This window comes from Ammodytes marinus (assembly GCF_949987685.1).
Source record: "Ammodytes marinus genome assembly, chromosome: 20".
Taxonomy (NCBI): Eukaryota; Metazoa; Chordata; class Actinopteri; order Uranoscopiformes; family Ammodytidae; genus Ammodytes; species Ammodytes marinus.
In genome coordinates this window covers 20331812-20355638 of record NC_137224.1, presented here as the reverse complement: position 1 = coordinate 20355638, position 23827 = coordinate 20331812, and the positions used below count along the sequence as shown (strand labels likewise).

Genomic DNA, 23827 nt, shown 5'->3' with positions numbered 1-23827 from the left:
TCGCCTGTGATGGATCTCTCTCCCTGCGTGATTATTCATCACCGGTTGTCAAACGGAGAGCATAAGCTCTGATTAGATGTTCTGGGGCGACTGATATGAACACTGACTGGTTGTGTTTTTCTTTTCCTGCAAAATATGAAAATACACCACAGGAAGAAGAATCATGAAAATTCACATCAGATTACTGGATCGGTATTTCATTGTCCTGTTTCACCCTCGATGCTTATATGCAGGTAAGTAGCTATTTGCTTTATTATGATTATTATGTTTACAGCCAAAGTTCAATCTACAATGCATGCCATTCAGAAAGATAACATCACATTAAATCATAAACTAATTTGTGGTTGAGAAAAACCCACAGAACTATATTTCATACTCCTTATGTTTACATGGATACTTTATATGGCACAAGACAACATTGAAACAGTGGTGGTGGCATACAACATGGCATCTAGTATACTGGGGACTTTGAAGGGGAGTATTAGGTTTGGGATACAGTATGTATTCAATGTTTAACTTTGAGTAGAGTCAGTTGTACATGGGCCTCTCTGTTCTTATCTGTCCTTACCAGTGACAGTTCACTGTGCTCTCTAATCCAGTTAAGTGGACTTGCGTGTGTGTGTGTGTGTGTGTGTGTGTGTGTGTGTGTGTGTGTGTGTGTGTGTGTGTGTGTGTGTGTGTGTGTGTGTGTGTGTGTGTGTGTGTGTGTGTGTGTGTGTGTGTGTGTGTGTGTGTGTGTGTGTGTGTTCACCAGACTGTGACGGTGACAATGACAGTGCCGGCTGGTAGTAAGAAAGAAAAATGGTAGAACAAGCAAATATTCTGCCCAAAAATACTGAATGCAATAAAAAAAATGAAAATCCTGTAAAAAATGAGGGAAGAAACAGCTGCCAACACTGCTAGGATCATCAGAGAGCACCTCCAGAATCAAACAGGGAATGGGTTTATAGGTTTATCAAGTGATCTGGACATATTATCTGTCTGTGTCAGTGCTGAATATAACATGTGTCTTACAGTAAGGCGTTCATGGTAAGAACCAGTAAAGAATCCTCTCAGGGGACATCGAATATTTTTTTCCAGAAACCTTTATATCAGCAAATGCCTCATAATGACAGACACATTTATTAAATTAATCTTCTTATGAACTCAATGACTTATAGAAAAAATACAAAAAAAAAGCTTCAGCATTTAGTTATATGGTCTCAAATGTGCGCAAACACACACACACATACACACACACACACACACACACACACACACACACACACACACACACACACACACACACACACACCACACTCGGGATGGAATTGGAGAAAGCGGATGCCACCTGTCTGCCCCTTGTTGGGCAGGAGTGTAAAGGTTAAATGTGTGAGACATAGCGTGGCTCCATTGGGGTGTGTGGTCAGAAGGTTCCAGCAGACAGCAGGTGGCCACGACCAGCCCCATCCACACAGCCAACAACCTGGGGCTCAGAGCAGCGAGGCTCCACTAAAGCGCTTCGGAGTGGACCAGGTGATTTAAAGCAGGGAAATGAGAGGGAAATTGCATACTCAGTCAAAAACTAATATCACCTCTTCATTATGTAATAAAATAAAATAAAATCCCCTTTCTCTTCCAACGCACAATACAAGACAATTAAACTAACGACCATATTTCTCTATGATTGCTTTATAAATAAGGTGACTTGAGCGCTTGGGAGGCTCTCCCTGTCTGTCAGCTGCAGTGCGCCTGGTGAATAATGTCTTCGCTGTTATTTTAGTGTCGCTCAGTCGGGTTGAGGATGGAAGGGGGCGTGCGTCTGATAAACAGGGCGTGGATTTGGCAGTCACACGGCGAAATGGGTGTCGAGAGGGTTTCCTATAGAGACGCTGCCAAGGAGCAACGGGAGCGCACCAGAAGGCACGGAGCCCCTGTCGGACATACACACACCCACGGCCGCCTCTCAGCTGAGTCTCGCTTAGACTTTGCTCGAGTTATTGAAAACTCTACAAGGTGTCTTTAATACTTTGACGAGCTGACAGGTCCCGAAAGAGGCGTAAGAGGCGCGCAATATAGCTGTGGAACATGTGGAGCGTTTTGACGCGCGCGGGGCAAGTTTTACGCCACTTGCTGCTGCTGTGGCACGAGCGAGGTGTTTTTTCCCCCAAAGCGTTCTCAGTTTGAGTCACTTTATTAAAAAAAAGTCAGTAGTATGAGGTCCCTTTACAGGGCATGTTTCCTGCGTTGTGTCCGCATGCTCAGGATTGCGACTCATGGGATGTAGTAAATGGAGAGCTGCGCTCAACTTTGGACACCTGAAGGTGCAGTCCAAGCTGTCCGTCTTCTTTACCATGATCATTCTCTTCACTTACCTCTTCTACTGCCTCAACGGATACTGTGACTCCTTGCCCAGGCCTGTATTTGACCAGAGAAGTCATTTCCCAAACAGAATAGTTTTAAACGATGGACACGAAGCGTCCCCGCAGCAGCTCGGAGCGCACAACGCGTCTCAGGTCTCGTTTGTCCGCGAGCAGCTGTCGGACTTGTCGAACAGCGACGCAACATCCAACAATATCTCTATAGCCAATAACTTCGGCAGCAAGAAGTTTCCCCAGGCCATCATCATAGGGGTGAAGAAAGGCGGCACGCGGGCTCTGCTGGAGTTCCTGCGCATCCATCCGGACGTGAGAGCCGTCGGATCAGAGCCGCACTTCTTCGACCGCTTCTACGACAAGGGACTGGACTGGTACAGGTATGCGGATTTATATTTGTTTTAATTGACACTAATTGATAAAACATTAACTTAAATGTTTCTCCGCTGTCCCTAAACCTGGAACAAGTCCGGAACAGTAGCCTAATGAACCGTAAGGGTCAAAGTTCAGAGGCAGAAGCCACGGACGCCTGGTCACAAGTTGTTATTGTCATTCAACCAGAATACAATGTCCGCAAATTAAGTTCAAGTTATAGCTCACGACTTTCTTTTTATCCCTTAGGATCTGTTTAGACACGTTCCCGGGTGTGTATTAATGCTGGCTCTTTGAAAGCTACAAATAAACAAAGAGGCACTGATTTAAGAGGAATTCATTTATAGGCTATATGAAATCATATTATTACTGCGTTAAGCTATATAGCCTATTCATTGTATTATGTCAAGTCAGGACTGGCAGGGAAAGAAGACCACAAGTGCGCTGAAAAGTCCCCTGTTCTTTAGATTGTTGGTACACAAAATGTATTTAATGGATCTGGTCTGACATGTATCATGGAGGGGAGGAGGTCTGAATGCCCAGAAATGAAATTTGAAAAACTTAGATGATTTAATTTTATTCTGCTTTAAATGTCAAACCAAAAAAGTGTGTTAAATTGAATGAAACCATTATGATTTCAAACTAAGAGCTGGGCTGTTTAAACAAAAAAATCCTATTGCCATGTGTATCAGGGACATCTTTTCTCCTTTCTTGTTGTCCTTAATGTTGAAGCACAATGGGTGAAACACGTGTGTGGGATGAAGTGCTCAATTTGCCAAATGTACACAACACCTTATTGTCGTATTTTTCCAAGTTCCCTTTTTACAGTAGATAAAGAAACATTAGTGACTGAGCGTGATGCAATGAATTCTGAGGGCCAATTCAAACCCACTGCACTTATTAGTCCACATGAAGTCTTGTACAGTATATGCTTTCTGCACGGGGCCCAGCCATCGTCTCACTCTCCCTCTCCTCGGCTGTCTTCATTAACGTCTCTCAGCACCAATAAGATTCTCTGGTGATAGCCTGCGAAGCTTTGGCAGCGTATTCAGTCCCCTGCCAATAAATTCCTGTTTATTGAGCTGACACGCTGCTTCCCTAAGTGTCCACTGTTGGTCCCCTGAGGGGCTCACGCTATATACCAGCCTGATCAGAGAGGGGCTGGGGAGGGGGTGGGGGGAGAGGGTGGATTCCAGTGGTTGTAGATGGTGGTAGTGTGCATGACCCCTCGGTCAGGTGGTCGTGCGTTTGCTTGAGGATCAACTGAAATGGGCTTGGAAAGATATTTGATAAGCAATATTTCTTTAGCTGCAGACGAGCCTTTCGTTTTTTAATATTTCCACTGAAACAAAGAGGGATTGATTTCCAGGGTCGCAAAGACACATTTTAAGTCAGTTTCTGTGTTTGCATTTAGAATGAAAGGGGTGAAAACATTGTTTGTTTTTTCAAGTTAAGGTTAAAGGTGCACTATGTTACTTTGTCCGAGCAAGTGAACATTTTCTAAGGCATATTTTCATAACTGAATTATGAAACATTTCCGCATGGGGAAATGTGATCCCTGGAACACGGTTTGAAGTTAGAAAGCTTCCTGAAAAATGACTGTTTCACTGTTGTTGTTTACAGGCCCACATTTTTGTTTAAAAACATATTCTAGTTTTATGTTTGGTCCCAGCTGCCTCAAAATAATATTTTATTTTATTTATGATGATAGAATTATTCCTCATTAGGAATGCAATGCAGAGTAAATTTAAAAAACTGAAAACTCTGCATATTTAAACAAATCCCCCTTACCTTGAAACTACGTAGTGCACCTTTAACTTCTTTGTCAAAGCGTTTTTTAAGCTTCATGTTATGGGTGGACACGACTGCACAGAGATGAGAGGGAGAGAGACAGAGGGAATCCATTACAGAAGAGGAATGAGAAAAAGAAAGACGTGGCCAGAGTAAATGAGGCTTTGATTAAGAGACGAGTATACTGGGGAGAGGAGAAGGCTTGGTGGGAGAGGAAGAGAGAGAGACAGAGAGACAGAGAGAGAGAGAGAGAGAGAGAGACAGAGAGAGAGAGAAACGAAGAAGGGGGGATAATCAATACAGCCCATTAATGATGGTTCTCTGTGAGGCTCAGGTTGGAACAGCACTAAGTGACAGCACAGATCAAAGTGGGTGTGTGACTGTGTGTGTGTGTGTGTGTGTGTGTGTGTGTGTGTGTGTGTGTGCGTGTGTGTGTGTGTGTGTGTGTGTGTGTGTGCGTGTGTGTGTGTGCACGAGTGTTGCTTTGCTTTCTTTTTGACTTAGTGTGTCTTTCAGGAGGAGAACGAGACTGGGGTTTTCCAACACACTTCTTCTCATGTGCGTTTGCATGAAGATAAAGTGGGAATTGCCAGAAATAGTTTTAACATAGACACGTGTAATTTTTTTCTGCAGGTAATCGTAAAAGTTTTCAATCGGTTTTTCACAGATCTGAAAAGACAAAAATTGCAGGATCAACTTGAAACAAACCTAAAATTGCAGCTCTCACCGACTGTACGTACACACTCCATATACGTAACGTCTTCCCACTGCGTTAATGATAGGGGGATAGGGCTGCAACTATCAATTATTTTTTACCTCACAATTATTCATTCATCCGCTGATTACTCTCCCGATGAATGGTTACGTCTATAAAAAAAATGAAAACTGGGGGAAAATTCCCGGAATTCATGGTGACGTCTTTTTTTTTTTAATTCCTTGCTTTATCCGAAACCATCGGTCCATTACCCAGAGATCTTTGCTGTCACGCCAAGACAAAGAGAAGCAGCGAACCTTTACGGTAAATGTTTGTGCGATATCAACATTTCATTTGCAATGTGAAGCAAACAGTTGCCTATCGAATGCTACTTTTCTTTTCATCCCCAACCATGCAAAATTTGTCTTACTTTTTTCTCTCTTTTTCAAAGTTTTAAATTCTATCCTGATTGTCCTTTATGCACAGGGATCTTGAATTGTTTCCACATGAACAAAGCACAACTGATACTAGCAAAGGTTAAAGGTGGCCTTTTACACATCCCATTTCTACTGCCGTTTGTTTTGGGTACAACTGACCTATACCCTGTTCTCTCCTAACACAGACGTGACGTGCTCACCCCTGTTGTTTCTCTTGCTCTCCTCCTCTCTTTTGAAGGGATAATCAAACGTGTGTGCTTTCTACTGCGTCCTCATCCGCCGACAGCTCGTGTCAACACTGTGTGAATTGGAACCCGTGTAATGACAGGTCAGGCATTAACACAGGCAGCTCAGGGACCATGTGGAGAGTGGCTGAGAGAGGGATTAGGCCCCCTAGTTACACTTAAACAAGGCCTTATGAAGCATTAGTCAACACTACTCCCACACAGTCAAACCTCCCCCCCCCCACCCCAACATGGAAGCCACATCTCCATTGAGCGCGTTCAGTGTTCCTACTACACCAAGCTTATTGTACCCAGGGGCTGTGTAGTTCACCGATCTTACAGACAAGCAAAAACAGTTTCTGGGACTTTTTCTTATTTTTTTATGTGAGACAGATGTAAATGTTCCAAAGCCTCGTATACGCGGATACGTAACCCTCTATAGTCCAGTGATTCCCAACCAGAACTATGAGAACCCCAAGGGCGTACTTTCACAGTTGCCAGGGCGTTCCAGGAAAATATTGTGGAAACAGAAAAGAAAAGAGACAGAATTCAAGGACTTTATTATGAAAATCTCATCTCGCGATTATGTTAGCTGAAAAATATATTGTGATATTCCAAATAATCAGAAAAATATTCTTAAAATTCCAAGTTGCACTGCCACAAAGACAACGGGCGAAATACATCACATCTTTAAAAGTGACGCTTTTGGCTTTTGTTTTGCTTTGTGAGCCTACAAACAGGCATCAATCCATACATTACTGCCTCAGTGAATTGCTTGTCAATGCTTGTCGCGATTGAGACGGGGCGGCGATAACGTCTTGCAGCGCTTGAAAGAAAATTAAAATGGCGGTCACACAGTTTTAATACGGTCTAGTTGGTCATGGTATTCCCGCCCCAAGCCCCTGACGTAAGCTCTTCTTGGTTCTAGACCAGCAAAGAGTTTGTGCCTTTCCCCCCCTGGATGAGTCACAATGCAAAAAACTGGTTTACATCGGGCAACAGCTCGTGGGAAAGGGGTATGATTAAAAGAAAAAGATTTGCGAACCACTAATCTAGTCTCTCACACCTCACACACTTTTTCACATATCCATACTTTTTCTTTTCACTACACTACATACTAAAGTACAGAAGAGTATAAGGGTCACGGAAAGGAGTAAAAAAAAATTAGATGAGGATTTTTTTTCAAAAACTGCAAAATGCAAGAGTTAGTGGGCCATCTAGGTATTTTTGGCATACCGCAATTGACATGCATTGTATTGGGACATCCTAAATCTTTTTTCTGGCATACTAAATAGTAAGTATGGGTATTGGGACGCAGGGAGGGTTCTGACAATATTAACGATGTATTGTAATAATGAAGTCTAGTATTGACTGGCTGGGCATCGACCTGACCCCATGTTTAGTTCAGTTATTTAAAAAAAATCTGCCTTCCCTTCCTTCTGTCTTCCTATTTTCCTTTCCTTATTTCCTTCCTTCCCCTTCTTCCTATTCCATGCTCCCAGAACTCACATGTAGTTATAAAAATATTATTATTCAACTAGTGTAATTACATGTTAAGGACCCAGTGATTCACATATATCAGTTTGCAACAGAGCCCTTGTATGTGAGGCCAACAAAATCATCTGAAACTGGGCTGGAAAGTATCACTTAAACATTTATTCTCTGACAGGGCTCTTCATTTCAAAGTGCTGCCTGTGTCTTTGAGCTGCGCGGAGAGAGCCTTGGCCTCTTGTCTCCAGCTGGTAACCAAGTAAAACACATGGACATCCTTAAAGGAAGCATTTGGCAAATTGTCGTTGAAAAAAATGCTTACATGTGGAAAAGCCTTGGCTTTGCCATCTACTGGAAACCATTCTGTGGTTTGGTGGTGGGAGAATGAGGATTTAGACAGCCATGGTGTGCGAGCGAGTGAGCGTGATCGTGTGTATGGATGTGTGTGTGTGTCTGATGTATGTGTGTGTACGTGTGTGTGTGTGTGTGCGTGCGTGCGTGCAAGCGTGTGTGTGTGTGTGTGTGTAGTGCGTGCGTGTGTGTGAGTGTGTGCATGCGTGCGTGCGTGCAAGCGTGCATGTGTATATGTGTGTGTGTGTGTGGGATTCATTCACACTCAGCGTCCAGCTCTACCTGAAGTCCATCCTCTCCCCCACCCGGTCCTTGTAATTTCTCTCCACCTTTTCTTGACACCATAAACATCCAGCAGATATAAATGTCATTTGTAGATATCGATCACCTAGAATAGGTTCTCTCTATTGATCTCTCTCTCTCTCTCTCTCTCTCTCTCTCTGCCTCTCTCTCTCTCTCTCTGTCTCTCTCTCTCTCCCTCTCTCTGCCTTTATCGCGCTGTTGCAGCAGAAATGAATTAACGTCTGAATATTCAATCTTGTGGACAAGGAGCTGTTACTCCCTTCCAAGCGTTGACATTTACGCCCCACAGTCTGAGTGTTGCTGGGGTGGATTTATGGGCTGGTCCAGGTGCTATGTAAAGCCAATGTACTGGTGTTTCTTTCCTTATCGACTCATTTTTTTCCTTTTTCCTCTCTCAGGCCCTGTCCACATGTACAAGGATATATATTTTAATATCTATAAAAATATCCCTGTAAACATGACAGTGTTTTAGAATATCTCTCCATACACACGATAAGGCAGAAAATAACATTGAAAAAAAAACGCTGTCTTAATCATGCCAGGACAGTAGGTGGCGATATGTGTGGCGACATGTGTCACTTTAACACCGTTTCCCTGTTGTCCCCATTAATACAGAAATGCAGAGTTTTCCAAAATATCCACTTTGCCATTATATTCCAAAAGGCTTTCGGTTTTAGTGACCTTTGGCATGTAGATAAAAAGGCCAAACTGCGTGTAAAAAGCTACAGTTACACCAAATACCTGTGTACGTGTGGACATGGCTTCAGAGTCAGAGTGCAAGTTGTGTAATTCAACAGAGTGCTGGATGCACTTACCTTAGACTGGAATGTCCAGCTTTTATTTCCTGTTATTAGACTATCATACCAATCACAGGGGAATCTCCTCTCGGATTCCATTCACATTTCTTGGGAGCTGTGTGTTGCATAAATTGTGCATAGGATTTTTTTTTTCTTTTTTTTTTTGAGGTTTCAAGTGAAGAATTTTGAATATATAAGAACTGTATAGATCTCTGTGGAAGAAAGAGGGGCTTTGTGCAGAGGGCAGGGTTCAGTGCTTTGCGAGTATTTTTTTTTTGGAATGCATCAGTGTGTAGGAAGGAAGAAGTGGGTTAACATCCATGAACATGAGCAACACAATCCGCCCCACGTCTTGTCAGAGCTGATAAACGTAACCGCGGCATAACACGTGCTGCTGTTTAACATGTAAAGGGGATTGTTGTCAGAATGAATACAATGTGCAAATCAGGCTAGAAGAACAGTCGGGATATAATCAAACATGACTTGATGAATTGGTGCGGTACAAGGTATGGATTTCTACTCCGTGAAAGAAAAAAAAGGTCTGATCCAACCATCCAACTCAAGCCATCAATACAGTATGCTGACAGCTTATCATTGGACGACCTTTTTCATCCCCCCCCTCCCCCCCAGCCAGCAATGTCGCGTTATCCAATCAGAGGTAATGGAATCAGATGACACCAGTCTCTTCATAGCTGTGACAGTATGACTGTGTGTGAATGAATAGAACCTGGATCCCTTGTAAAGTTGAACAGTTTAATACGTTGCTGAAGACTTACTTTTGTTGCATTGGCCTTGAACACAAGTTGAGACTTTGACACTCCTAATTTTTTTTCATGTACCTTATACTGTATGTTATCTTGTACAGCACTTTGGTCAACTGATTTTTGTTTCAAAGGTTTTTTTATTAAATCACAGAGTGTTAAACAGCTGCAATACAGTGGATTATTCATTTTTTCCCATTTTTTTCCCTCCCGAACATATCCCACCCATATCCCACCCAATCACAAACATTCCTGCATTAAGAAATCAACACACAAAGCAATACACAAAACAATACACAACGTCAAAAAAAAAAAAAAAAAACAAACACACATAACAAGAAACAAAAACAAACAACCAATATGAAAAAAAATTATTTTACTGATATGAAAAAAAGACTGATTTTTAAATGTGCTACAGAAATAATTTTGACTTTGACTTTGACTGGTTCCTTTTTTATTTTTTACAATTTAATTTCAAAATCTGCTTTCCCCTTGTTAAGAGACGGACAGAGCTCAGGATGTAGTTCTCCTCTCTACAGTCATTCGCTCCCTCTAAAACCTCTTCTTTTCGTCCGCTTTTTCCACTTCCAGTCATTGGCTTTTTGGTTTTAGATTAGCGTGCCACGGTGAATGAATGAAAAACGGAAAAAGAGCACAGCGTACTGTCTTACTCATACAAGAGACAGGGGAAGAGAAAATACAGGAAGATTCACCTCACGACAGTTGGCAGTCATCAGACGGGTAGTTGTACCAATAATAATAATATTGTTTTATGCTTTTTATTTCAAAAATGACATGTCCAATGGGTAGTAGAAATAGTATGAAACATTTAATAACAACTCTGATGTCTCATCTCTACAGTACAATATATTGAAGATGATCACTTTAAACACTGGCATCTGAATCACCTTTTTTACAGTGTGCTGCCTTCAGGCTCTGTTTACTCCCTGATGTTTTACACTGAAAAAAAATCGGTTCAGAATCCAGAATGAACTCCCTCACTGGTATATGGTCAGGAAAAGAGATGAATGTAGAAGTAGCTGCATTTATGCATATTTTACTGCTCTTTGGTTTTGATGGGCCAAACAGACACTCACACACGCACACACCCAGTTAACCATCACAGGTATGTCTGGAGAGGCAGGTAATTATTGACCGTGTGTGAGTGTGTGTGTCTGTGTCTGTGTCTGTGTACGTGAGGCCGTGGACCTGTCACTCGTGTCTGTCTCTCTGTTTAATGTCTGACTGCCTCGGTGGGTAGGTTGGCTGTGTGTGTGTGTGTGTGTGTGTGTGTGTGTGTGTGTGTGTGTGTGTGTGTGTGTGTGTGTGTGTGTGTGCGCGCGCGTGCGTGTGTGCATGCATGTGGGTGGGGGTCGTGAGAACCTGCATCCACACCGATACTCCCACCGCCAAACACACCTTTCTTTGTGTGCTTATAAAAGCTTGGACGGACTTAAGACTTAATTGTGGTTGATGTGTGTGCCGGGTTTGGAGAGGAAATGAGATTAATTAAGCCTGAAACTCCTGGCTCTGGGAGCAATAGGGCTCAATCTGAGGGACAAGCACAGCATCAAGCCATAATAACGCTGGTTGATGGGCAGAACCCTGGATGCCAGCACTCACTTCCATCCAAACTCCGCTGCGTCCTGTTTGTTTGATGTATACACTCAAACATATAGCCAAGGCCCTGCCTGCGTCCACCCTGATGAGCCTGATGGCACTAATAGGCAGACCGCGGACCCTGACAGACTGTTTCCAGTTGTAAAGAGCCGTGCCTCTGCCAGCAGTGATTTCCGTTATTCGGGCGTTAAAAAGACGCTGCTAACAATGAGCTGAGAAACCACAAAGGAGTGGCAGGCTGAAAGTGCTCCAAGGTGGGGTTTTTCTTTCTCTTTTTGGGGATGGGACGGTATATTGAGTTCTCCCATTGGTCGGGATCCTGGGGAGTTGCCAGCCAGACGAGCAAAAGTCCACATTGAGTCGATTACAGTGTTTTCTGAGTGTGCGTGCGTGTGTGTACATGTGTATGTACTCATTTAGAAAAGCTGTTTAATTGGTGGAAGGCTGCTTGTTTTCTCTGTTGCCTGTGCAGGAGAGGAGGGTGAACATTAAAGCCTGTGCATGTTTAATCTTTAACTGGACTGACTGAACTGGAGGACACACTTCAAAATCAGGGCAGTTCCTCCAAATACGAATCTTTTTCTACAACACCTTTCCTCATTCGATATAAGGCCACATTTGCAATGTTTTTTTATTCATAATTCATCATATGCATCTCAATGTAATTATTAATATATAGATAATAGAAATATCATAGCTGATTACTTAATGCTTTTAAAAAACATGTTAATATAAATATGTGCTCTAGGGCTGCAGCTGAATATTGTCAGTTTATTACAAGTTCCCAGAACCCAGGTTTTAATGTTAAAAAATTTTGAAGGATTGAAAAATATATTCACATTTGAGAAACTGGAACTAATTGTGTCCTCTTTGCTACAGTAAAATAGCTAACAGATAGTGGAAATCAAAATAAGTTCCCAATCAATTTACTGTCAATCAAATAATCGAGGACATTTTTAACTAAACCACATACATGCCTAGCTCATCACGTCGTCTCACCACCAGCCCAATTATGTAACTGTGGCGAGGAAACAGTGACATCACAAAGGGCGGGATCTAACCCATCTGTTTGTCTGTGCGTGTGTGTGTGTGTGTGTGTGTGTGTGTGTGTGTGTGTGTGTGTGTGTGTGTGTGTGTGTGTGTGTGTGTGTGTGTGTGTGTGTGTGTGTCAGTGTGTGTGTGTGTGTGTGTGTGTGTGTGTGTGTGTGTCTGTCTGTCTGTCTGTCTGTCTGTCTGTCTGTCTGTCTGTCCCTCCCTCCATCCTGTTGGGATGAAGGCAGGGGCGTGGCCCCAGAGGCCCCCGGCAGCGCGCTGATAAAACCACACAAGTTGACCGCTGTGGGCCCGGCAGGAACACAACTGCAGATTTTCCCATTTGATAAGTCAAGAGGGGTGGGAGCAATCAGAGGCAACATGTACACACACACACACACACACACACACACACACACACACACACACACACAAACACACACACACTTGCTTAATGAAAATAGTTCATATGGACAAGTACTGTGCCCACCGACACACTTTGCCTTATGGAAATGGCAGCGCTCTGTCATTACAGGTTGTTACACTATCAGATAAGATATAATCACTACAGCCCTTCTTCCTGTTCCTTCTCTTTCTCTTCCTTTTCCTTCCTGTGCTCTTTCTTAAATATAAAGTCTTTTAAGCGAGTTTTCACTCTTTAAATTCTTACTCCGACATTCACTCACTCAGCGTGTCCAGTCCGTCACGTCTTCCTTCTTGCTTTTTTCCCTCACTGTAGTCTGTAGTTTTTATTCATGGATTTTTTAGTTTCATATTTTATATTCCTTTTTTTCTATTTTACTTTAAAAAATAACTCATAGAACATTGTCATTTTTACAGTCATTTGTATAAATTACAAAAACAACATATATAACGTGTCACTTTTGGACAGAGCAGCTGGCCACCGTTTCCTGTCTTAATGCTAAGCCAAGCTATTGGCCGCTGGCTCTTGCTTTATAGCTATGGGACACAAGAGTGATATGAATGTATCCTTCAAAATGTCAAACTCTTCCTTTACAACAATGATGGAGATAATTCAAACTGATGCTAATTGTTCAAACGTTGCAAAATGACTTGCTTTGCCCGAAGTTCACACATTCGCACACACACACACATCCACACACAAAGCACACACACATACTGTAGATCTCCCTCTGTCATTACAGCACTGCCCCGGTTTCTCAGAGGAAACTCTGACTGACTGACTGACTGACTGACTGACCACCCCTGGTTCGCTCACGGCTCCAAGGCCCTGTGATGTCTCCATTAACTCTTATTTTTCCCCTCAGCTAGACACATTCTTCAGGTCTTTTCCTACCGACCTACCCCAGTGATGCAAACCTCCTCTGTAAGAAATACTGCTCACCGCCCGGGTGCGTCAGCCAGACGGAGGGTGTAATAGTCCGCCACACACACACACACACACACACACACACACACACACACACACACACACACACACACCACACGCTGAAGTGTGAGATAGAGTAACGTGAGAGGGGAGCCATGTGGGTTTATGTCATAGAGATATTGTGTAAGGGGCCTGAGGGATAATATCCTATGCAGCGGAGAACAGTGTATACCTGCAGGGCTCGATAAACATTGTTTCCTTAAAAATAAAAAAAAAGCAATGGAAGGCTCTTATTAACAACAGACTGGAATATATTTTCCTGCCTTTCATCCCCACCATAAACAAGGAGTAATAAATCAGTTTCTATGTGGTATTTAAAAGCTCTTCATTTAATTTTGTGAACATTACAGAAACCCTGCAGAAGTCGACTCTTTTATCATTCCCAAGAAAAAAACTCAAAGCATAAATCAAGTCCATCCGAATGCTTTGCTTTACGGGAAAAAGCCTGTATTAAGACACAGAAACAATCTCTGCACTATGAAACACATGTAGTTACTTATTATTAATTACGTTGGGCTTAAAAATCCTCTGTTGGCAACCTGAAATTTGAAAAATTGCTTTAGATATGACAAATGGCTAAATATTGGCCAGAAACATTGTCCAACTAAACTGTAATGTAATGGACTGACTCTAACGGACACAAACACAAGTACTACTTTACCTCCCCTTTTATTGAGTTGCTTACAGGTCCCCGCTGACTTCTAATCAGCCCTACAGAAGCTCCTCGGCCCTGTATTTGCTGTCAGTATAATGACAAAGCTCTCCCTGCACGCATCAGCTATTTACACATCTTTAAAAGGCACACACATGGCTGGGACTGTATCTGTCTTCATACAGTATGTCCCTATGTAGTGGTGGAGGCTGTCCATGTGTTTTACAATTCCTTCAGACATTTCAAATGTACTTAGAACAGCCTCTGTTCCAGGGACGCAGTTGAGGCTTTGAAGTTTTTTGAGAGAGATGTGGGGGAAAAGAAAGAAAAAAACAGAGGAGGTGAGGGAAGGAGAAAAGGAGCGATAGAGGAAGGAGCAGAGAGGAGAGGGAGGAGAACATTGCATGTATGAGAGAGAAATCTGCACACGATGACATGTTGCATTACATTACATGATCCCCCATGTGATCCCCGGTGGTCTGGCCCCGTGAATCACAACCATCTGCCTCTGACCTTCAGGGTTTCTCCAGGCTAGAGAGGGGAGGGGAGGGGGGGGGGGGGGGTGTTCTGCTGTGGATTACCAGGGTCCGGGGGTCTGGCCCCAGGCCCAGCAGAGCCAGTATGGATCACAGCTTTCAGAGCTCCCAACCCCGGGAGCACAGGGAAACTTCCTAACCAAGAAACACTTCCCTCATCTCCGCCATACATGCACTTAAACACACACATGCACATACTGAGGACTTCATTGCTCCCAGATGTGGATCCATCCTGTGTGCAAGGCAGCATTTTTTAAGATGGTTAGTGTGTGTGCATGTGTGTGTGTGTGTGTGTGTGTGTGTGTGTGTGCGTGCAAGTGCTTGCGTGCGTGCGTGCGTGTCCGTGTGTGTGTGTGTGTTTGTATGTGTAACGTTAGAAAAAGCAGAAACAGAGAGAGAGAGAGAGAAAGAGAGAGAGAGAGAGAGAGAGAGAGAGAGAGAGAGAGAGAGATGGCTTGTGTACAAACAAAATGAGAATGTCTGGAGTGTGTGTTTCCCACTAGAAAAAAAAACAGTTATAATAGCTACTGTGTTTACAGCACCTGCAGGAGCCCTTTTTACTTTGAACCACTCACACACATTCACATCTCTGAAGCACTTGAGTGGGTGAAACCCTTCAATTGGGGAGGCAATCTGCCGTGCAAAATCACAGAGCAGCAATCGTTGGAGAAACAGTGAAGCAGATAGAAGAATGCTGTAGAAAGATTGAATCTCTAGTTGTTACAGAATGTAGATATAGCAACTAAAAAATGCAGATAGTGCTCTTTGCCTTTGGAGAGAAAGCAAAAGAAGAATTGCAATAGATGTAATTGTAATGTTTTTCTTTCAGGCATGCAGTGTTTTTCTTGTTTTGTAAGTTTATTTAAGAAGTTAAACTATTTTTGATCATTTATATTAAAAGCTCATAGTGATAGTGTCTTGTTTTTGCAGTCCGTCTGTCACTACCATTTGTAGTATAACATTGATATAAGAACTGAATCTAAACTTCATGTGATTTAAAGTAAGCTTAAAGGGGATACTCAGTTTAGGATAATATATTTGAACATTTATCCCCCATAGGTCAAACACTTAATCATACTGTACGTTTCCCAATGCAACTAAATAATACACACAACAACGTATTGCCATCCCCCCCCCCCCCTCAAACGCACACGCACACACTCACACACACACACACAAACACCAATTAATTACGCAATATTTTTTCTGTCAGAAACCTCATCTTGAAGCTGTAGCCGAAATACACCCTGAAGACATTACCAGGTGTTTTTGTTGGTTTTTCAAATATTAGAAATGCTCTTCCAGAGTTGCAAGAAGCTGTGAATTACTGAACTGCCTGTGTAAGATTGATGGAAGGTCACTTTTACCAGATCAAACATTGAGAATTCAATTAGATTTACAGTAGACTCTGAGGCAACGGTTACTTCTTCTGTGAATGAGACAGATTACACCTAGCGGTATAGGCGCAGAAACTAATCATACCGTACTTTTAGCTAAGGCTAGCTTTGGCTCACCGCTGGCTAACTTATAACTTGACATAGCTCTCTCTCTGTGGCAGAGAGTGCATTGAGTGGTCGGTGAGTCCGTTTTACCAAGCCCCGGTTCAGAGTGCGGTCTGGCTCATATTTTACGGCAGCTCCAATTTGTAGTAACTGCAAATTCTGCCTTCCATGGAAATGTTACATTTTTATGGCATAATCATCTTTTTCAAGTAGTAAACAATGTCAAATGATTCTGGTGTTGACTCAATTTGGACCAAATATAGTTAGTTCGTAGAGGGCAGAAACGGAAAATGCTATTCAAGTGATCAGTCTCTACACACATGAATCAACTGATGCTCGTCTTCCACCGGTTGCTTCTGTCATGTGTCCACATGTTCAGGTCATAAACAGGAGCCTATCAATGTGCAGTCCTGGAAAAAACAGGCCCCTAATAAAGCTCAGCCCACCCACACGAGGCAAGCGCTAAAAAGGCAAGCGTGTGAGAGTGTCTGGACACATTTGTGTGCACAGATAAACAACGCACATCTGCGTACCTTCAAAAGCCGACCAGCATTCCTGCTCCAGATGCTAACAGTAAAGGTGTGGGGTTAAAACAAACAAGATCAGGGTCGCTAGGTAACCTCTGCTATCAGATAGAAACGGTAAAGAACAAACGCTGTGTTTTTTCTTTATCTTCATGAGGGAGAAAGAGATTAGACTATCCTGAGCAACTGCTGGCTCCAGGTTAACCAGTGGATTTCAAGCCCTTTTTATGTCACTGCTGGTTTTTCCCCCCCTCCATCCACTCTTACCCTCTCTCTTTTCCTTTACTCTTCTTCTCCGGAGCTCCCTCCACCAGCCTGTGGCCTCCCCCCCCCCTGGGCCTTTCTGTTGTATAGCCAGGCTTCTCCCTTGATTACAGGCTAGTGAACCCGAATGTAAACATGATGTCAATGGATGCCCCACTCAAGCCTGGAGTGGCCTGCCGTGAGCGTCCATTAGACTGATGTAGTGCTATATAGACACACTCGCAAAACACCAAACACACTGGCACCTCGGTTGTTTTTTTGCCTTTCAGGGTTCCATAGCTCGTGTGGGCTTTTGGAAGTCACCGCCCGCAGCCGAAGAAATATAAATACAAAATCACTCCGAAAATCCCACCACATTATATGGTTATCGGGTTTTTTTTCGGTTGCCAGACTCGTGACAACTTTGTTTGATAGGCGAGAAATTGTTCCACAACCTTAAAAAAAAAACGTCAACAGTGAGTTTAAAGTTACATCCCTTAAGAGCTGAGGGGATTATTTCTGTAGCCGCTTGCGAGTCCTACTGGGAGAAATTCATAGTGAAAAAGTCTCCACTGACAGATATATTGTGTGACCCCCCCCCCCAAGTGAATTGCATCCCCCCCGAAAAAATATTTTTTTGATTAAAAAGGATGAGACTCTTCTTCTTCTTCCTCCAATGGAATGACTTAATTGCTTGGGTATGTTCCCTGGGGGGGTGGGGGGGTTGTTTGAGAATCAGACCGTGAAATGTATAGGAAGCGAAGGTAAACAAGGCAGGTTGAGGAGGAAGAAAAAACACAGGAGATGAACCAAAGCGGGCGTGCAATTACCACAAAATAACCTCACAGATTGGCGACATGTGAGAGTAACAGTATCCGCTGGGTGGAATTTCCTCCCTCAGAAACCAGAGTTGTTAAACTCAGGTCCTTGGATCCCAAATGAGAAAATGAATCTCTTTTTTTTCTGATTCATAAAACCTATACAGCCACACGCGTCATGTGGTGACCAGAAATGAGCCCTCAGACCCACAGTCTCCGAAAAACTTTCGGTGTGAAACTGTAGGTCCTATAGCTCGCGCCTTTGATTCCAGGCCCGTGAAGCGCTCCTTGTTTTTCACGTGCTGCCCATGTTGAGGCTATAGCCATAGAAACTGGTGATGTTTTTCTCAACTTTTTCTCCCTTTGGTATTTCATACTTTGAAGGGGTTTCTTTATGAATACCATGGGTTGTCTATTTGGTGTTAGCCACGTAGCTTTTATGCCAGGCGACATGTCGGACTTGGAGCCGACTGTGTGTGTTGGACCAGGGTGAGAGGAACGGGAGTCATCTCCAGTCACCACACACCAAAGCATCGGATCCCCCATAGGACCCTTCACTATACAGACCAACCACGGAGACTCTGACCCAGCCGTCACCACACGCCTGCTGGGGAGAGAGGGCGGGTGGGAGGGGTGTGGGGAGCATGGATATTAGCCCAGAGATCTTTCACAGTTGCAACACTGGCATTCCTCACCGCTTAGATTTCTATAACACAAGCTGAGCCTTAGATTCGTACCTTCCTCGATAAGCTAAATTAAAAAGTCCCTGTATTTTCTCTTTTTTAAGTTTTTTTTTAAAGAGAGGAAAACTGGCAGGATATTTCTATTTCTTTTTCTTCTTCTTTTTTTTTTACAACAGGGCTTAATGGATTCCATTTCAGCGTTACGGTAGCAATTGGATTAAATAAAGGACACCAGACAAATAGCTTTTTCCCTTTTCCTCCCATTTCCTCCCTAATTTTATATACATTCTGCTCTGGCACGTGATGAGGACTCTCAAGTGAAACGCATGCAGGCTTTCGGTCAGGGTTTGTTGAACTTTAAGAGGCACTACTACCGTGTTCTCAGCCTCTCTGAGTCATCTAAGTAGGCTACGGGTAAAAGATCAAGAGGGAGAGGGCAGCCCAGCCGTCTTGAGAGCCAAAATGTGCCTAGAATACCTCAACCACTGATGATAATAACAATCAGAGGGCCAAAGGCAATAACAAGGACTGAATGCAAACACATGGCTACCAGAAGACGACACCCGACTAACCTGTTTCGCTACACAGGATAGAGTTTTTTTTTTGTCGGCATCACTCATAAAACTACTGTGGCCAAAAAAATCAATAAATTAAAGGATAATTCCAGTATATTTACAACCTTGATTTCTATCTGTAATGATAACATTGCACTGGGTTAATCCATCAGATCTAGGAACACGGCAATACTGCGGTAACAAAATCCCGCTGGGCAAGCGACAAGTGGTCTGACAATCAGACAGTTTGTGAATCAGCCAAACGTAATTTACCAAATCGTATAAGCTAGTTTATTCGGAGGTGAAATGTCTTCTTCTTCTTCCGAAGCTTGGCAGATTGTATATTGCTGTAATAGGCCTACATGTTCTAATGATCCTTTAATACTATTAATCTTCCTTTTGGCTTAGGTAACATAACATTAGGCCTACTACTGAATACTGTTTTTCCATCTTTTTGATATGAGCTTTAGTGGAATTCAAGATGAAACAGTGTATTTGTTTTTTAATGTGCAATGGCAAATTTTTAGGAATATTTTAAAAACGGTATCAGAAACCATTCCTGTTACTGTGCATGTATATTTGATATAGAAATGGGCAAAGGTTGCTCATCCAGGTTAGCTTAGCTCAAACACTGGTAGTCAAGGGGAGCAGGTGAAAAGATAAACTCTATAACATGACTAAAAGCTCCTGTGTGCTTGTTGAGACTTGTTTATTTACCACGTTATGTTGCGCTCTATATTTTCACTTTACGTCATTTAAGAATCAAATACATATACTCTAAAGAAACCAGAAAAGGTTGTGACAGTCACGTACATATAGGCCTACCACTGGTATGACAGTAATGTGGCTGTTGTTCCAGTCCTGTGGGACCGTCTCCCAGCTTCCACGACCAAGAACAGACAGAGCGTCCAATCTGTTATGACCATTTTCAGGAGCAGGCAGCGGATGAGAGGAAATGACTTTTCTGAGGTTCATATAGGATTGTGGTTTTTCCTACAGAAGCCTCTCACAGACTCCCTCCCAGCCTGTGCTGACATGATATCACTCCATCACTAGCCAGCAGCTAGTGCCACATGTATCTCCCTCTCATCGAAGACTGAGCCAACTAAGTACAAAGTATAATCAAAAAGCCTTGAAGGCAATTGAGGCATCATCAAAGGAATGTTATGAGAATGATGTGAGAATCAAGGGAATGTATATATTTCCCTGATGATACTGTATATAGATGTTATTTCTGCTATATAAAACATACTGTAGGTTGGCATAAGTTGAATTAATGGTGCGGTCTCTCTCTCTGTCTTTCTTCTTCTACGTCATGCAGGAGCCTGATGCCTCGGACTCTGGAGGGTCAGATCACCATGGAGAAGACCCCCAGCTACTTTGTGACCAGAGAGGCCCCTCGGCGCGTCCTCTCCATGAGCCGCCACACTAAGCTCATCGTGGTGGTGCGTGACCCCGTGACCCGGGCCGTCTCCGACTACACCCAGACTCTGTCCAAATCCCCCGGCCTGCCGTCCTTCCAAAACCTGGCCTTCCGCAACGCCACCACGGGCCTCATCGACACGTCCTGGAGTGCCGTGCGCATCGGCATCTACGCCAAGCACCTGGAGAACTGGCTGCGCTTCTTCCCCCTCTCCAGCCTCCTCTTCGTCAGCGGCGAGCGGCTGGTGACCGACCCGGCCGGAGAGATGGGCCGGGTCCAGGACTTCCTGGGACTCAAACGCGTGGTGACGAACAAGCACTTCTACTTCAACCAGACCAAAGGCTTCCCCTGTCTGAAGAAGCCCGAAGGCAGCAGCAGGCCACGCTGCCTGGGCAAGTCCAAGGGCAGGCCCCATCCCCGCATCCCCGCCGAGGTCCTCATCCGCCTCAGAGACTTCTACAGACCCTTTAATCTCAAGTTTTACCAAATGACCGGCCACGATTTCGGCTGGGACTGAACACAGCTATTCTGTAGCAAAAAAATGCATTTTTCGCTCACTAAACTATACCCAAAACTAGTCAGGGATCCCTTGAGAACATTATGTGTTACCAAAGCTTTTACTTTTGTTCAAAATGTGTCCTTTCTTCATTGCCTAAGTTCTGAAAACTCCTGCCTTCCAACGGATTTACAATAGCCATGCTAACCCAGTTTATCAGAGGTCTAATCAACTGAGCCACTTCCATGCGAGCAATGTTAAACTGAAGCTTGGGAGAAGCGCTGGTGGTGGCTCGTACGGCTGCAGTGTGACGAACGCAAGCCTCATTGAAGCGTCCTGCGTATGTGCTTTGAATTGGAACTTCTAGCACTTGGCAATGAGAGTGCCAGAAGTATGCTAAGCCCTAGTTGCTGTCCAAAACACTTAACAGCACCAACCTCTATATCGAAAATAACCACCAGAAGGACGGCCAACTCTGTAATGAGATGTGCCTAAAGCTAAAACCAAATGGCAAATGAATAACAAGCCTTGACAGCCGGGCAAGGCTACCAAAACCAAATGACATATTTGAGTTCAGAAAGGGACACAGGAGGTCTGGGAGAAAAAAAGAGACAGCGAAGAAAGATACAAAGGGATTTTCAACAGTACAATCAAAGCAAATGCAAATGTGCATTACTAAAGCATTAATAAATCATTCAGAATCACTTCAATCGTATCCATATTGTTCAGTTTCACCTCTGGGCAAATGATCTGGCACATCTATACAGTGTATGCAGTCATAGGAAACTCTTTCTTCTTTGGTTCTTTCAATGCAAGCTGCCAGTATCCAGACACCAGTGCTAAAAGGGTACGCACAATGTTAAACACAGTCCACCATTTGCTGTAAATTCTGCTCTTATTTAAGTTCGACAATACAATGCTTGTATACAATGTTCTTTACAGACAACACCTGCGTGTCTGTGAGTTATTTTCTACTTCCAATTACTCGACACTCACTTCCACCAATGGTACTTTACATGCGACTGTATATTTTCCGAAGTGGCTAATTTATAAGATGACAAACTATTGTTGATATTGTTTTCTCTGTGACTTTTGTATTTGAATTTATTTTCTTTTTTTTTTTTTGCTGGAAATTCTGAGTAAAAACCTTTATTCTAAAACACGTGTTTTGGGTTCTTGTTTGTTTTTTTTTTGCTGCAGTGACCTCGGTTCATCCTCTTTGTCTTCTATTCTAAACAAACAAATATGGCTGCTTCTGCTGCCGGGAATATAAGATACATCTGTTGACCAGATTCGTTCTTGGAAGCAGGACTACCAGACGACAATAGATTAGAAAAGAAAATAGAATGAATCAATGTGTGTGTGACTGTAAGGGGGATGACCTGTAGAAAAAGCTCCCACATTTATTTGCAGTATATGGACTTGTAGTGGACTGATACTTTAGTCTTTAACCTTTTACTTATTTATAAAATCAGTGTTAAACTCACAAATAGCATTTGGCGAAATGGGCTTGATGTTAATAGGAGGAATGGGGGGGGTTCATATGGCTGCAGGCAGGCCATCTAGGCGGGCTAAATTTGAAGTTGACGCAGTGGCTTTTTCTGATGTGTAAGCAATCAATTGAGCTGGGTGATTGGAGACCTTCTGGGGATGGCAATCTTTGACCTCTTGGCTCCCCCTTGACCTGTGAGCCATAAACTGCTGACCGCTACCGCCATGCTGCTTAATGGAGTCGCCCGGCAGGAGCTACGAGCGTGGATGCATTCTCTCACACAAACAGGCACACACACACAAACACACACACGCACACACATACACATACACATACACAAATTAACACACACACACACACACACACACACACACACACACACACAACAACTCCCCCCGATCAATTAATATTGCATTCCCAACCTCTGGGACCTCCACTGAAGATGCTCCGAATCAATAACTGCCTGTTTGGTTTATTGGTGGCGGGGATATGTGCTTAGACCTACCCATGTCCCACTGTCACTTTGATTTAAGCCGGGGGTCGAACACGGGTCGCTATCATACATTTGTAAAATATTATTTAACACCTGATATATCTCACATACATATGCAATCGATGCAGGGCCAAAACACACACACACACACACACACACACACACACACACACACACACACACACACACACACACACAAGGGTGCACACATGTACTGTAGCTGCAACAGGGTATGACTTTTAATCTTTCGGGGGGCTGCAAATTCCACCCCAGTGGTTTCCCGTTCCGTTCGTCTACTCTCTTATTTATGCGGTTATTAAAGTTCATATTGCATTTCATTACAAATACTGATATAAATATATATATATATATATTGATATCAGATCATTATTATTTTTTTCATTATAGGGGGGTGAGCTGTGCCGAGGCCCTGCCATAAAAAGCCCACGACTGCTTTTTCCATTACAATATGGAGACTCTGTAAAACGCTGCCTATACCTTGGTTGCTTTGATCATGCATGTGGCGCAGTTTCCCATTCAGTACAGGACCACTGCTGTGAGGCTGGATTGGAAACACAAGTCCTCACGGCTTGGCAGGGCCCAATGCAGCTAAATCAGACCCACCCAGGCCCGCTCAAATTGGATTCAAGTCTCATGTACTATCCCTCAATAGGTACACCCATGGGAGGAGGCAGTAGGGGAATTCAGGCTTTAGCTGGAATAATAACAATGGCTAGTGTAAATGTTTTTGTGGAAACGTATCACAGTAGGTG

General features: G+C 43.3%; 1 protein-coding gene across 1 annotated transcript; it reads left to right on the top strand.

Moving 5' to 3' along the window:
* Window positions 1-1887: 1887 nt before the first annotated feature.
* LOC307266692 (heparan sulfate glucosamine 3-O-sulfotransferase 6-like) lies at window positions 1888-22122 on the top strand. The gene is made up of 2 exons (XM_080048774.1): window positions 1888-2734; window positions 20472-22122. Exons 1-2 carry the CDS (start codon window positions 2256-2258, stop codon window positions 21088-21090), a joined length of 1098 nt encoding a protein of 365 aa, XP_079904900.1. The 5' UTR covers window positions 1888-2255; the 3' UTR covers window positions 21091-22122.
* Window positions 22123-23827: the final 1705 nt, after the last annotated feature.

Excerpts from the sequence above, each read along its gene's own strand:
- LOC307266692 (XM_080048774.1), top strand. The coding sequence starts at position 2,256 with ATGGGATGTAGTAAATGGAGAGCTGCGCTCAACTTTGGACACCTGAAG. Across the intron at positions 2,735-20,471 it reads AAGGGACTGGACTGGTACAG|GAGCCTGATGCCTCGGACTC; the intron begins GTATGCGGATTT and ends TACGTCATGCAG.